The sequence below is a fragment of the Rana temporaria genome, chromosome 2 (assembly GCF_905171775.1).
Source record: "Rana temporaria chromosome 2, aRanTem1.1, whole genome shotgun sequence".
In the NCBI taxonomy this organism is placed as follows: domain Eukaryota; kingdom Metazoa; phylum Chordata; class Amphibia; order Anura; family Ranidae; genus Rana; species Rana temporaria.
This window is the reverse complement of record NC_053490.1, coordinates 99,789,282-99,805,638: the sequence shown is the minus strand read 5'-3', so window position 1 is coordinate 99,805,638 and position 16,357 is coordinate 99,789,282. Positions and strand designations below refer to the sequence as shown.

At 41.5% G+C, this 16,357-nt stretch overlaps 1 protein-coding gene across 1 annotated transcript in view; it reads right to left on the bottom strand.

The window, feature by feature from the left end:
• Positions 1–16,357, bottom strand: part of LOC120928225 (hydroperoxide isomerase ALOXE3-like) — a 347,315-nt gene that overhangs the window by 3,149 nt on the left and 327,809 nt on the right. Inside the window, exon 12 of the mRNA XM_040339332.1 lies at positions 12,628–12,728. Coding sequence (XP_040195266.1) covers positions 12,628–12,728 — 101 coding nt within the window. The remainder of the gene's footprint in view (positions 1–12,627; positions 12,729–16,357) is intronic.

The following is a 16,357-nucleotide window of genomic DNA, read 5'->3' as shown; positions in this document are numbered from 1 at the left end:
AGTGCAGCGGAGGGAGCCGCAATGTAAAGTAAGCTGTAAAAGCGGGTTATCAGCTTGTAATCCCGCGGCTTTTCTCTTCCCCAGGGTGATTGATGGGAGAACAGCTCCCTATCAATCCCCGCATGCCGGCGGTAACCGCGCTCCCCCGCCCCCCCCCCTCCCAGCTCCTCGCCAGAAACGATTTTGCACTCTAAAATGCGAGTGGGCGAGGGGAAATTTTGAGGCCTGGTCTATGGGACCCGAACATGAAAAATCAAAAGTCCCTATTTTGAAATCTTATATGCAAGTTACTGGCCATAAACAGGTATGGGGGCCCGGGTACTGCCCTGGGGGGGACATGTATCAATGCATACATTTAAAAACAATAGTTTTTAACCACTTTACGACCGACGCATGTACGTATACGTCCACAGAATGGCACGTACAGGCAGATGGACGTGCCTGTACGTCCCTGCCTAGACGTGGGTCGGGGGTCCGATCGGGACCCCCCCATACATACGGCGGTCGTTAATCGTGTGGGAGCGATCCGGGATGAGGGGGCGGCTATTCGTTTCTAGCCACCCCCTCGCGATCGCTCCCAGCGAATCAGCTTCCTCCTCTGCCTGAACTGTAAACACAGGCAAGGAGGAAGTGATGTCATCTCTCCTCTGGCGCTCTTTTCGTCCGGACCCAGAGGAGAGAAGACATCAGTACAGTGAGTTGCACCTAACAGGATAACTAACCGATGGGGCCCACACACGATCGGTTTGGACCGATGAAAACGGTCCATCAGACCACTCTCATCGAATGGACCGATCATGTGTACGTGGCCTAACACGTAGAGAGCGTCCTGCCTCACAGATGTAGTTCCCAGGAGGGGGCGAGCACGTCACTGACCACCGCAGTAAAGCCTCCCTTCACGGCGGTCAGTAAAATTAGACAAGCAGGAAGTGAACAGAACAGAGAAGAAATAGAGCAACTTCTGAGCAAAAACGAACAATGAGGAAGTGAAAAGAGGAATGTCTGCAGGTAAAAGATGCTTATTATGAAAAAAACAATTTCCTTTAAAACCCCTTTAATACTAGTCTAAATTACTGACCTCAAAGTCCACCATAACACCTATCTGTACTTGACACTCTGGCTTCTAGAAAACTTCTGCTAACCATCTGCCTTTATCCTATGACATCAGAACCTTCTCCTCTTCATTTGAACACAGGGCCATATTCTGAGTAGAGTTACGACGGAGTATCTCAGGAAACTCCGTCGTATCTCTCTTTTTTGACCCGCGTATCTATGCGAGTGATTCCTATAATCATTTTCGCATAGATACGCTGAAGATCCGACATGTGTAAGTCACTTACACTGTTGGATCTTAAATGTAATTTCCCAGCCGGCCGCTAGGTGGCGTTTACGTTTATGCAAATGAGCCTGATACGCCGATTCCCGAACGAAATCGCGTCGCGTAACCGTCGCTTACGTCGTTTGCGTAAGCGTAAGGTTACCCCTGCTATATGAGGGGTAACCTTACGCCAGTCCCACGTATGCCATGTTAAGTATGGCGTCGGGTCCGCGTCTTCTTTTCCCGTCGGGTACGTCGTTTCCCTAAGTCGTTCTTGAATACGACTTTACGTCAATGACGCACACGTCGGCGTCATTGACGTTTTCCGCTGATAACTGGAGCATGCGCACTAGGCTATTTTTAGCCCGGCGCATGCGCAGTTCGTTCGAAACGGGGGCGCGCTTCATTTAAATATAAGCCGCCCCCTTTGAAATACGCGGGGATACGCCAGGCCTTTTACACTACGCCTCCGCAAACTACGGAGCAAGTGCTTGAGGAATACGGCACTTGCTCCAGTAAGTTGCGGCGGCGTAGTGTAAATAGCTTACGCGATGCCACCGCAGAAAGTGTGTGAATATGGCCCCCTGTGACATTTAATGGATCCCTTAGACCAGCTGTTGAATATGACGACTCCACATTATTTTATCACCAGGAACCTTCTATGTTAATGTGACTTCTACATTAGGGTGACCAGACGTTCCCCGTTTCCGGTGGACAGTCCCCAGACTGAGGACACTGTCCCACATTTTGTCCCCGGATTGGATCCATCCATCCAGTAAATCTGTCCTGATTCCTGGGGATGGAGCTAGTGCCGGACCAAGACCACTCAATGGGCTATCCTTAACCCAGTGAGGATTCCTTTCGGCTGTGCCTCTCTCTGCCTTCAGTTCTTCCCCACCCTGCACTTCTCACACCCATCCCCCAGCCACCGCTGTGATGATCTCCTTTGCAGGCATTGGTTGCTGTCCTAGCATAGTGGGAGGCATATAGCCCTAGAGCGGCTCCACCTCCCAGCTCTGCCCCCCAGCTCGGCTCTCACACTTTCCTCTGTGCTTGGAGTGGCTTCCGGTCCCGCTGGTAAGGCAATCTGAATAGATGTCTTAAAGAGGGCAGGAGGCGCTGATATGGGGGGTGGGGGAGTTACATAGTAGGTGAAGTTGAAAAAAGACACAAGTCCATCAAGTCCAACCTATTGTGTGATTATATGTCAGTATTACCTTGTGTATCCCTGTATGTTGTGGTCATTCAGGTACTTATCTAATAGTTTCTTGAAACCATTGATGCCCCCCAATGAGACCACTGCCTGTGGAATGGAATTCCACATCATTGCCACTCTTACAGTAAAGAACCCTCTACATAGTTTAAGGTTAATCCACTTTTCTTCTCATTTTAATGAGTGGCCACATGTCTTATTAAACTCCCTTCCGCAAAAAAGTTTCATCCCTATTGTGGGGTCACCAGTATGGTATTTGTAAATTGAACTTGTATCCCCTCACAAGCGTCTCTCCTCCAGAGAGAACAAGTTTAGTGCTCGCAACCTTTCCTCATAACTAATATCCTCCAGACCCTTTATTAGCTTTGTTGCCCTTCTTTGTACTCGCTTCATTTCCAGTACATCCTTCCTGAGGACTGGTGCCCAGAACTGGACAGCCTACTCTAGGTGCGGCCGGACCAGAGTCTTGTAGAGCGGGAGAATTATCATTTTGTCTCTGGAGTTAATCCCCTTTTTAATGCATGCCAATATTCTGTTTGCTTTGTTAGCAGCAGCTTGGCTTTGCATGCCATTAATGAGCCTATCATCTACTAGAACCCACAGGTTCTTTTCTATCCTAGATTCCCCCAGAGGTTCTCCCCCCAGTGTATAGATTGCATTCGTATTTTTGCCACCCAAATGCCTTATTTTACATTTTTCTTCATTAAACCTCATTTGCCATGTAGTTGCCCACCCCATTAATTTGTTCAGATATTTTTGCAAGGTTTCCACATCCTGCAGAGAAGTTATTGCCCTGCTTAGCTTAGTATTATCCGCAAATACAGAGATTGCACTGTTTACCCCATCTCTCTGATCTCTCTGATCTCTGGAAGTCTCTAAGAAAGGGGGTGGAAAGACACTGATATAAGGGGACTGTGAGCTAATGGTTGGTGATCAACCATTAGCTCAGCAGCATCCCCCTTAGAGACCCCCATTAGCTCACAGTCCCCTTATATCAGTGCCCCTCCTTCCTTATCAGTAATGCATGTTAGTGCTGCCTATCAGTGCCCATCATTGCCGCATATCAGTGCCCATCATTGCCGCATATCAGTGCAGTCCATCAGTTCAGTCCATCAGTGCAGCCTCATCAGCGCACATCAGTGACTCAAAATTCTTTAGTAGGAATAAAATACAAAATATGCATTGAAAAGTTTTCTCTATCTTATATTAACATTAAGTAGTCATATCCCCAAAAATTCTAAGTAGTATCTTTTTTTTTATCTTATGGACAAATTGTGAGAAATTAGGTACATACCATCACCATCATAGGAGCCAGAGTTTACCATTTGCCAATAAAAAAAAATGTGTCCCTGGATTTAATTTGAAAAATCTAGTCACCTTATTCTACATACGGCCTTATTTAGTCATTCATTTTCAGAGAGCGTATAGGCAGGTACCCACATATTCCCTCCGCATATGCTGATGCAATGTGCAGGCGGTGCCCCATTGACACTGTACTTTGTTTTTATGTTTTTTGTTATGTTAATTGTATATAGTTTGGCTTACAGTACATGTACTATGGTCAGGCGCCAGTTGGTACACTGTTGGTACTCTGGATCTGTTCAGTTATACCTTTCTGGAATCGGACGTGGCAACCATTGATAGTTTTTTTAAGATCCCTGGGACCCAAGAGCTTGATCTCAGAAGTTTACTCACAGTTTTTATGCACTACACTCTGTAAAGCCCCATTGGAACTTAGCTATAAATGGCAAGTACGATTACCAAACCTCTCAGACGAAAACTGTGAGGAAGCTTGCTCCTCCCACTTGTCAATATCTCATGTTGTAAATAACAAGTTTATACCACTTTTATATGCTTGATCAGTCTTATCTGACCCTGGTTAGACTCTATGCAATGCACTGAATACCTACGCTCATGTTACAGTATGTGGTTATGTCTAGTGATTGCCAGGTATTGGAAGCAAATTGTGGATCTTCTGTCGGTAGTTTTGTCTTTACCTATTCACCTCACCCCTGAGATATGTTTATTGAGCATTCTAGATGAAGAGCAGTGGTCTAGGTACACTAGAATTTTGCATCTCCCAGGGGCTGCTATATGTGCACAACTCCACCAGGACCCCTATCAGGCCTTTGCTGATAATACTTGTTTGTACATTGGATGCATGTTCTTGCTGCCATTGGATGCATGTACTTATATAAAGCTTGTGGTATTGCAATACTGATGTGCAGGGCTCAAAATTTCAAGTCCTAATCTACTAGCCAGGCCTTAAGAGTTACTCGCCACCATTTGCTCCACCCTACCCCTACCCTACCAGCCCCTAATTCTGCCCCTAAACACGCCCTATTCAATTGTCTTATGAAATTACACTGTTAAACGTTTTATGCAGAATTAAGGTTCAAAAATAAATATTAACATAAAGCATATTTCATTGATCTGACTGTGATAAATAAAAAAAGGATAAAATATGATTGGCTGCTATAGACACCGTACACATCATTGCTGCCTTGTTAAGTAAACATGTGCTACGTACAGACTGCAGGGTTGAGAGGTGCGCTAGACTAGGTGACTGGGCAGGAGTGACACCTTTCCATCCCTAAGGCTCCACTCACACCTGTGCGTTTTGTAAACACATGCAAAATTACGTAGTTCTGCATGCATTTATAAAATGTGCGATTCATTGTAAATGGCATCCCAAACACTTCAAGCTGACATGCATTTTTCTGCATGCAAAAATGTGCAAACACTGTAAAATGAGTGGTGTAAAAAAACACCCAAAACTTATGCGGCAAAGGCTCAATGAGCTACTTTGCCTTGTGTATGGTATCCCATTTAAATTAATGGGCTGTAAAGGGGGCCTAATGGCAACCAATCAGAAGCCAGTATAGTTGCTATGGCTACTGCACTGAGTGACTAGGCCCAACGGTCTGTACATCCTCAGACTTTAGAAACAAGAACATGAACACTCAGTGCAGTATCCCTAGTAACCAATCAGAGCCTGCCTTACATTGGTGTAAGGTCTCAGTAAACTGAGTTCTGATAGGCTGCTATGGGTGGCTGCACTGTGCTCCACTGAATAAGGTAGGTAGGGGCGTAGAGTCAGTAAGTGGGCAGCCTGTGCTCACCATCCCTGTACACTGCCAGCCTGTGCACACTCACACACGCGGACTTGTCTCTGACCTTCTCCCCGACCTCACGGTTCTCACTTCTTCCTAGACGTTGTACCCTGAAGCCTGCCGGACTCTTCTTCCTCCTTCCCACTGTCCTCTGACGAGCATCTCCTCCTGTCTGCCATCATCATGTCGGTGAGAAGAAAATCCACGGGGCTGCGCTGGAAACTACACTTCCCAGCATTCATCGCAGCACACAGAGCCCTCCATAGAGATGACTGGGGGAGGCGGCTTGTGTAGCTTAGACAAGTGGGTGACTAAAGCGCTAGCCAACAGTGAAAATTAAAAGTGACCAGTGAAAAACAAAATGCTGCTCAAATCTAAAATGTGCTAACAACAAATAAAGGTCTGAATAAAGAATGATGAGCGCAAACTGAAAATCTAAAAGTGAATATAAAGACAGTCCATAGGGGACTGATAACAATCAATAAAGATATGCAGTGAATTCAAAATTAGTGAAATAACCCAAAACTGATAATAAATCCAAAAATAAAAGTCCAAATATATAAATCAAAGTTTGGATAAATCAATCTAGTGTGCCAGTGATAAACAAAACTTCTGCACTTCGGGCATCAATGTGGACAATCTTGATAACTCTTTGCTTAGCCTGGGCTCGCAGTGCGCTTACCTCCAGACACTAGGTCATGCGTGTCAACGAAATCCTCCCAAAACTGGAACAGAATCCAAACAGTGGGTAACACGTGTTGCACGGAATCTTCCCAGTGCTGAGATAGAATCGAGGGGCGTTCTCTGTATCCAATACCAGTATAGGTCCAGGCGCAGCGAAGTCGACTCCACAGGATAGCCACAAGGTGTATCAGGAGCAAATGTAGAAATAAAAAGCTCTCATGGTGAAGTATGCAAGCACTTTAAAATTTAATAAAGGTAAAAATGTGCTTACATTGAAAAAACAAATAAAACGCCAAACAGCGGCACTTCCGGTGGACGGTCAGGGTGTCACGTCACTTCCGGTCACATCTAACCTTATGCATTACGTCACGACACGTGACTTCATCGGAGGTTACTGAGTGACTAATGGATACTGCCTTATATTGATACAAACAGGAAATGGTCCAGCAGCCATTTTAGATTACAAAATGGCATTTGAACAGAGCTAGGCTGCGGCCATTTTAGAGAAGGGCAAAGATAAGGGAAAAAATATTTATTTATTTGAACTGGTGACGTAACGGAATTACGGACCAGACCATGTCACGCTAAAAACAACGGACATATTGAATATGCACAACTCAAAATGCCAAAAATTAATTATATTCAATTAAATGTAAAACCCACATTAAAACTTGTCAAAATAAAATATGTATATAAATGACAAGATAACAGACTAAAGACACCAATATTGAATAGATAAACGTTTCATAACAATTAACCAATGGGGTCCTAAACATTATCCAATTATTAATTGATGGTAGTCTGTAAATTTTAATAACCTTTCAAGATAAAATTTAAAATATTAAAATGTAAAATACATAAAATCTTGAATTGTGAATGAGGTACTGGACTAGACTGGAGTGAGTGATACCCCTTGCGTATACAAGTGAATCCCCCTCCAATGAATAGATCACATCATTGCATTCTAAACCAGAAATCTAAAACAACTAAAAATTGCTTAAAAAACAGTTGACGTCGAACTCAACATTTAACCCATTAGGCACTAAAGTATTTAAAGAGTGAATCCACTGAGATTCTTTCTGACTTATTGTCCTAACCAAATGGGCTCCTCTCCATGGCTTGTTGAATTTATCTATCCCCCAAAACATTAGTTGTTTAGGATCTTTATTATGTTTCTCCGCAAAATGCCTACTAACGTTGTGCTTCGGGAAGCCATTTTCTATATTAACAACATGCTCCTTTATTCGAACCATTAATGCTCTCTTCGTTCTTCCTACATATTGCAAGTTGCAGGAGCACTGGAGAACATATATCACCCCTTCAGTATGGCAACTAATGAAGTCATTAATGATATGACATTCATTTGTATGGGTGGAGATGAACTCAGTCCTTTTCTTTTGAGGACCTTTAGAATGTTTACAGGCATAACAATATTTACAGGGAACAAAGCCCTTCGTATTAAAGAACGTATAACCACTCTTAGGTGGAGGGTCAACCACATTTTTCACCAAAATGTCTTTTATGGTTGGGGCTCTTTTATACACAATATTAGGTTTTTCTGGCAATATGGATTTTAAATGCCTGTCTTCTTTCAAAATATGCCAATGTCTTTTGATCAATTTTTCCACATCTTTATGCTGAATATTGTAATCCAAAATAATGGCAGGGGCCATCATATCCCGCTGTTTCTTAATATTTCCCTGTAGCATCGTATTTCGATCTAGACCCGCAACTGATTGAATTTGTTCATCAATAAAGTTATCTGAGTATCCTTTGTTTTTAAATCTTGCACCTATGAACTCTGCCTGAGTCAAAAAATCCGTATTGTTTGTGCAATTCCGTTTAATACGAACCAGCTGTCCCTTAGGAATATTTAGCAACCATGATTTATGATGACAGCTATTCAGTGACAAATAACTATTAGAATCAACACTTTTAAAGTGTGTTTTGGTAATCAATTTGTTGGTTGATATAGTAATATCTAGATCCAAAAAAATTACTGATTTGTCACTAATATTGAACACCAAATTAATGTTTTGATCATTAATATTTAATTCTGCACAGAAATTCTCAAATGTTTCCTTGGTACCTTTCCACACCATGAGCACATCATCGATGTATCTTTTGTAGAATACTAATTGAGTGGGGGTATTGGAATAAATGGCACTCTCCTCCCACTGTGCCATGAAGGCATTAGCCACCGGGGGTGCAAATTTTGCGCCCATGGCGATGCCGGTTCTTTGGTTATAGTACGATTGATTGTACCAGAAATAATTAGATTTCAGACAGAATTCCAAGCATTTAATGAGAAATTTCCGTTGCTTGCAAATGAGCATAGTATAATTTCTCAAAAGCCACTTCGTAGCACTACAAGCTTGGTGATGTTTTACTATTGTATATAAAGAGGATACATCTGCCGTGGCGATCCAGGTTTGTCCCTCCACAACAGGTACCTCTTCTAATAGCTGCAAAACATGTTTAGTATCTCTTAGATATGCTTTGGTTTGCTGAATAGCTGGTTGCAAAAATTGGTCAAGGTATTGACCCATCCTGGCTGTGAGTGAGTCAACACCATTGACGATGGGTCTGCCTGGTGGGTTGACCTTATCTTTATGTATTTTCGGAATGATGTATATTATCGGTATTCTACAAACTTCCGGTAATAAAAATACGGATTCTTTTTTATTCAGGATATCACCTTTCACTCCCAAATGAATAAGTTGTTCACAACTTATTCATTTGGGAGTGAAAGGTGATATCCTGAATAAAAAAGAATCCGTATTTTTATTATCGGAAGTTTGTAGAATACCGATAATATACATCATTCCGAAAATACATAAAGATAAGGTCAACCCACCAGGCAGACCCATCGTCAATGGTGTTGACTCACTCACAGCCAGGATGGGTCAATACCTTGACCAATTTTTGCAACCAGCTATTCAGCAAACCAAAGCATATCTAAGAGATACTAAACATGTTTTGCAGCTATTAGAAGAGGTACCTGTTGTGGAGGGACAAACCTGGATCGCCACGGCAGATGTATCCTCTTTATATACAATAGTAAAACATCACCAAGCTTGTAGTGCTACGAAGTGGCTTTTGAGAAATTATACTATGCTCATTTGCAAGCAACGGAAATTTCTCATTAAATGCTTGGAATTCTGTCTGAAATCTAATTATTTCTGGTACAATCAATCGTACTATAACCAAAGAACCGGCATCGCCATGGGCGCAAAATTTGCACCCTCGGTGGCTAATGCCTTCATGGCACAGTGGGAGGAGAGTGCCATTTATTCCAATACCCCCACTCAATTAGTATTCTACAAAAGATACATCGATGATGTGCTCATGGTGTGGAAAGGTACCAAGGAAACATTTGAGAATTTCTGTGCAGAATTAAATATTAATGATCAAAACATTAATTTGGTGTTCAATATTAGTGACAAATCAGTAATTTTTTTGGATCTAGATATTACTATATCAACCAACAAATTGATTACCAAAACACACTTTAAAAGTGTTGATTCTAATAGTTATTTGTCACTGAATAGCTGTCATCATAAATCATGGTTGCTAAATATTCCTAAGGGACAGCTGGTTCGTATTAAACGGAATTGCACAAACAATACGGATTTTTTGACTCAGGCAGAGTTCATAGGTGCAAGATTTAAAAACAAAGGATACTCAGATAACTTTATTGATGAACAAATTCAATCAGTTGCGGGTCTAGATCGAAATACGATGCTACAGGGAAATATTAAGAAACAGCGGGATATGATGGCCCCTGCCATTATTTTGGATTACAATATTCAGCATAAAGATGTGGAAAAATTGATCAAAAGACATTGGCATATTTTGAAAGAAGACAGGCATTTAAAATCCATATTGCCAGAAAAACCTAATATTGTGTATAAAAGAGCCCCAACCATAAAAGACATTTTGGTGAAAAATGTGGTTGACCCTCCACCTAAGAGTGGTTATACGTTCTTTAATACGAAGGGCTTTGTTCCCTGTAAATATTGTTATGCCTGTAAACATTCTAAAGGTCCTCAAAAGAAAAGGACTGAGTTCATCTCCACCCATACAAATGAATGTCATATCATTAATGACTTCATTAGTTGCCATACTGAAGGGGTGATATATGTTCTCCAGTGCTCCTGCAACTTGCAATATGTAGGAAGAACGAAGAGAGCATTAATGGTTCGAATAAAGGAGCATGTTGTTAATATAGAAAATGGCTTCCCGAAGCACAACGTTAGTAGGCATTTTGCGGAGAAACATAATAAAGATCCTAAACAACTAATGTTTTGGGGGATAGATAAATTCAACAAGCCATGGAGAGGAGCCCATTTGGTTAGGACAATAAGTCAGAAAGAATCTCAGTGGATTCACTCTTTAAATACTTTAGTGCCTAATGGGTTAAATGTTGAGTTCGACGTCAACTGTTTTTTAAGCAATTTTTAGTTGTTTTAGATTTCTGGTTTAGAATGCAATGATGTGATCTATTCATTGAAGGGGGATTCACTTGTAAACGCAAGGGGTATCACTCACTCCAGTCTAGTCCAGTACCTCATTCACAATTCAAGATTTTATGTATTTTACATTTTAATATTTTAAATTTTATCTTGAAAGGTTATTAAAATTTACAGACTACCATCAATTAATAATTGGATAATGTTTAGGACCCCATTGGTTAATTGTTATGAAACGTTTATCTATTCAATATTGGTGTCTTTAGTCTGTTATCTTGTCATTTATATACATATTTTATTTTGACAAGTTTTAATGTGGGTTTTACATTTAATTGAATATAATAAATTTTTGGCATTTTGAGTTGTGCATATTCAATATGTCCGTTGTTTTTAGCGTGACATGGTCTGGTCCGTAATTCCGTTACGTCACCAGTTCAAATAAATAAATATTTTTTCCCTTATCTTTGCCCTTCTCTAAAATGGCCGCAGCCTAGCTCTGTTCAAATGCCATTTTGTAATCTAAAATGGCTGCTGGACCATTTCCTGTTTGTATCAATATAAGGCAGTATCCATTAGTCACTCAGTAACCTCCGATGAAGTCACGTGTCGTGACGTAATGCATAAGGTTAGATGTGACCGGAAGTGACGTGACACCCTGACCGTCCACCGGAAGTGCCGCTGTTTGGCGTTTTTATTCGTTTTTTCAATGTAAGCACATTTTCACCTTTATTAAATTTTAAAGTGCTTGCATACTTCACCATGAGAGCTTTTTATTTCTACATTTGCTCCTGATACACCTTGTGGCTATCCTGTGGAGTCGACTTCGCTGCGCCTGGACCTATACTGGTATTGGATACAGAGAACGCCCCTCAATTCTATCTCAGCACTGGGAAGATTCCGTGCAACACGTGTTACCCACTGTTTGGATTCTGTTCCAGTTTTGGGAGGATTTCGTTGACACGCATGACCTAGTGTCTGGAGGTAAGCGCACTGCGAGCCCAGGCTAAGCAAAGAGTTATCAAGATTGTCCACATTGATGCCCGAAGTGCAGAAGTTTTGTTTATCACTGGCACACTAGATTGATTTATCCAAACTTTGATTTATATATTTGGACTTTTATTTTTGGATTTATTATCAGTTTTGGGTTATTTCACTAATTTTGAATTCACTGCATATCTTTATTGATTGTTATCAGTCCCCTATGGACTGTCTTTATATTCACTTTTAGATTTTCAGTTTGCGCTCATCATTCTTTATTCAGGCTTGTGTAGCTTGTCTAAGCCGAGTGGACATGCTCTCCGCCCGAGCCGAGTGGACCTGCCCAAGCAGACCTGACCTGGCCCGAGCCAAGCAGATCCGCCCCCACCCGAGCCGGAATACTCGCCCTCAATAAATTTTCACTCGCCAAATGCGAGCAGGCGAGTGAAAATTTTGAGGGCTGCTGATGTGCATCTATATGCTTATGGTTAATGTTATACTGTATGCTGGTTGCATTTACTTTGTTTAGATTATTGCTTCATTTCCCAGGAAGGGAATGCCCTCCTGTCCTGGGTGGAAGCACTGCCAACTTTATTATCAAACTCATTCTTCCACCTAGCAAAGGATGTGGTTCTTTTATTTACCTACAGGTTTAGCCAAAAATCCAATTTCTCAGAACTCCAGTCCCCTCCCCCAAAAACAGGGCTACGCATTTTAATCTGGTTGCTGTTTTAAATGGCAAAGATGTGGCCAAATGCTTGTAACTGGCTAAACTTAAGCAATTTTGATTCTGGATTGTTAATTGATTTGCTTAATCAGTAAGGAAGGAACCAGTACCATCATACTAACCTGACCACTATTGACAGCTGCATGCTGAGCAGAACATCTGAAAATCACCATCGTCAGGTATTTGATCAGAGAAGCTCTGGTTCCCAAGGAATATGGGACTTCTGTCACGAAAGAGAAAAACAAGAAGAAGGTGATTTCCTCCACTTATTCAGCATGGATATAAGACAATATGCCATATACTTTGGAGAACAATTACATGTGAATGTATGATCTGACGAGCTTTCAAAAGTTTGCAGGCACAGATTTTCCTATAAATAGGAATGCTGTAGAGACATGAATGTTCCATTTAGGCAATGGCACAAGGAATAGTGAAAAGTTTAAAGTATAACTAAAGGCAAAACTTGTGGAAAACGCTTGTCAGTTTTTATTGTTGTCTGTGCCCCAGTTAGGGAGATTCACCCTCTATTTGTTATGTTTACCAATATCATTAAAAGTTAAAGTAAAAAAAAATCCCAAATTCTGGGTTGTCCCCAGAAAAGTAATAGAGGGAAAATCATCCAATCGGGATAATAGTTCTGGTGAATCGGGGCTCCCCAATAAATGCCCTAATTGCAGGGACTTAATTTACAATGATAATCCCTTAATTTGCAGGTATAACCCCCTTAATTTACAAGGATTTCCTCTAATTTCCTGCTTGAATATGGAACAAGAAGTGAAAGAAAATTTCTGCAAGAGGGCACAGACAGCGATAAAAAATGTTTGACAGGAATTATAACCCTCCCTTACTCTATACAAAATGAAAAAATAAAGTTTTGCCTATAGTTCTACTTTAACCACTTGGTTACTAGGCACTTAAACCCCCTTCCTGCCCTGGCCAATTTTCAGCTTTCAGCGCTGTCACACTTTGAATGATAATTGTGCGGTCATGCAACACTCTACTCAAATGACATTTTTCACACAAATAGAGCTTTCTTTTTGTGGTATTTAATCACTGCTGGGTTTTTTATTTTTTTCTAAAAAAAAGACAGAAAATTTTGCAAAAAAACTGTTTCGTAGTTAGTTACAAAATTTTGCAAAACAGGTAACTTTTCACCTTCATTGATGTGCGCCAATGAGGCTGCACTGATGGGCACTGATAGGCGGCACTGATGGGCACTGGTGGGCGGCACTGATATGTAGCACTGATAGGTGACACTGGTAGGTGGTGATGGGGCACTTATAGGCACTGATTGGCAGCACTGATTTGTGGCACTGGTGAGCACTGATAGGCAGCACCGATATGCACAGGTAGGTGGCACTGGTAGGTGCCACTGGTCGGCACTGCTTAGCTGCAGTGTCTCTCCAAGTGCGGGACCCATGTCCCTCTGACAGGAGCCAGTAATCAGCCTTTTCTTTTTCTCCTCACGCTGTTAACGTGAGGGGGGAAAAAAGCAGATTATGATCTTCTGTTTACGTCACGTGGCTTACAGCTGATCACGTGTTAAGGGCCGGGATTGGCCCCTTACTCTGATCAGCTGAGTCTCATTGACTTGCTGATCACAGAGCACCAAGCGCGATCCCCGCATGGGGCGCGCAGGCAGCTCATGAACAGGAGGACGTACATGAATGCCCTTCTGGCAATTTAGGCCCGCGCTGTAGCCCTCTTTTGGCTATAGCACAGGCAGGAAGAGGTTAACAAGGTTTTTTAACCCGTTAAATTGCTAAAGCTGGCCATAGATGGGTTGGTTTTTAAAAAAAATATTTTTGAAAATGTTCTGTGGCAGACTCACCGGGGACATCCCTGAACCATCTTATGTCTAAAATCATCCTATGTCCAATAGGGGCATAGGATGACTGAGAAATGATATCTTGGAATACTTGAGATGGGATTATTATGTATTTATTATCCACAATGTTCCAGGATATCTGTAGCACTATTTACTGGCTGTTTATTCTGAACTCAAAGGGTTAATTGGAAGAGGGACCTATCACAGCGTGAAACGCAATGGATTTTTCTTTTAAAATGTCTTTTTCCACGGGGACTAAATATAGAGGTGGACTTGAATTGTTTTATTAATAATTCTTAGTACACTGTATTATAAAGGAACATCCCCCTGTTGTTGTCCTCAGTATAGATATATAGTTAAACATAATGTAAGATTTTGCCACCATTTAGAATTTATGTTGGTAATTTTAGCGAGTATTGTTGATTGCTTTGTTCTGCTTGTATCACCTTGTGAAATGTCATTACAGATGTGTCAGTCAGTTGTGACACATAGCACGAGGGGTGGGTACACAGATTCGGACAAGTCACATGCAGTCAGTTCACATATACATATTTTAACTATTTTAACTAATTTTTAATTTATATGTGTGTGGGTTTGTTCATGTATACATCAATTAATTTATTGATTTGTACCGACACATATTGATCTTTTTATAACAAATAATTTGTATTGAGCCATTTGTCCATATATATATATATATATATATATATATAAATCTGTGCTATTCGCGATATACTATAGCATGAATTTGTACTATACATAGTAGTATCTAGACTGATTTTTACAAAAAATTATCATGGTCTTTTAAATATATCGGAGCATCCATTAAGTTTACATAATGGCAGTATATGTTCTCTGCAAATATTAGCTGTGAAGATCGCAACAGATTGTAAACTGGTGAATCATGGTTGCGGGGACACTCGAGAGGCTGATGTACAAGGTATGGGATTTCCGCATTCACAGAATGCCAGTATCAGTGTCATTTCCGCCCACTGTTCAGGCGATGCGCGTGTTAAATTCACAAGCAAATCATGAGTGTTCCAACCTTAGTTGACTCTATTGTGAGTGCCGCTTCCACCCGGAGCTGTTGCGGTGCGCATGCGCAGTTGAATCGGGCCCAGTTTATCAATCAGAGGGGTTAGCATATAAGGGAGGGATCAAGAGCTATGTGGCCAATCCCATGATTAAGTCCTATGTAACGAAACATGTCGGGGCATGGCTACACAGTTAGCATCTGAACCGACGTGATACGTCAACACGTGTAGTGCATCAAGCTTGACTAGGAATCAGGAAAGAGAGCTTCCAAACAGAGTGATTGCAGTGCGGTGGAGTGGTGAGAATTCCCCTAGCTGATCGTAGGTCCGCCGTGACCATTATTACACCAGTTGAGGATATTGAAGTTTGCTTTGCTGTGATTCACTGCTTAATTTTAAAGTTTTTTTGTGAGTGCACCTTTTGAAGAAGATTTGTGCGTGGTGTTTTATTAAAACTGACCATTCAGTATTACACTATTGTGCACTTCCTTTCTTCTTTCTCATCATTTATGTGGAGCAATTTGGATTACACTGTGGCCCCGTACTCACGACCGAACATGTCTGCTGAAACTGGTCCGCGGACCAGTTTCAGCGGACATGTTCGGTCGTGTGTAGGCAGTAACGGACAGGATTCCAGCAAACATTTGTCTGACAGACCGTTTCCCAACGAACAACTGTTTCCTGGTCTTGCTTTAAAACAGTCCGCTGGAACCGTGTCCGCTCGGACATGTTCGGTCGTCTGTACACAAAAGCAGCGTACAAAAATCCCGCGCATGCTCAGTCAAAATGAGGAGACGGGAGCGCTCGTTCAGGTAAAACTCGCGTTTGTTTGGGATATGGCACATTCGTCATTTGAAAGCTTTTATCCTAGCAAGAGAACAATGACTTAAAACGACGCAATAAACAACAGTTTATTGCGTCGTTTTATTCATTGTTCTCTTGCTAGAATAAACCCGTTCTCTTGCTGATGCAATTTCAACTGAGTTGTCC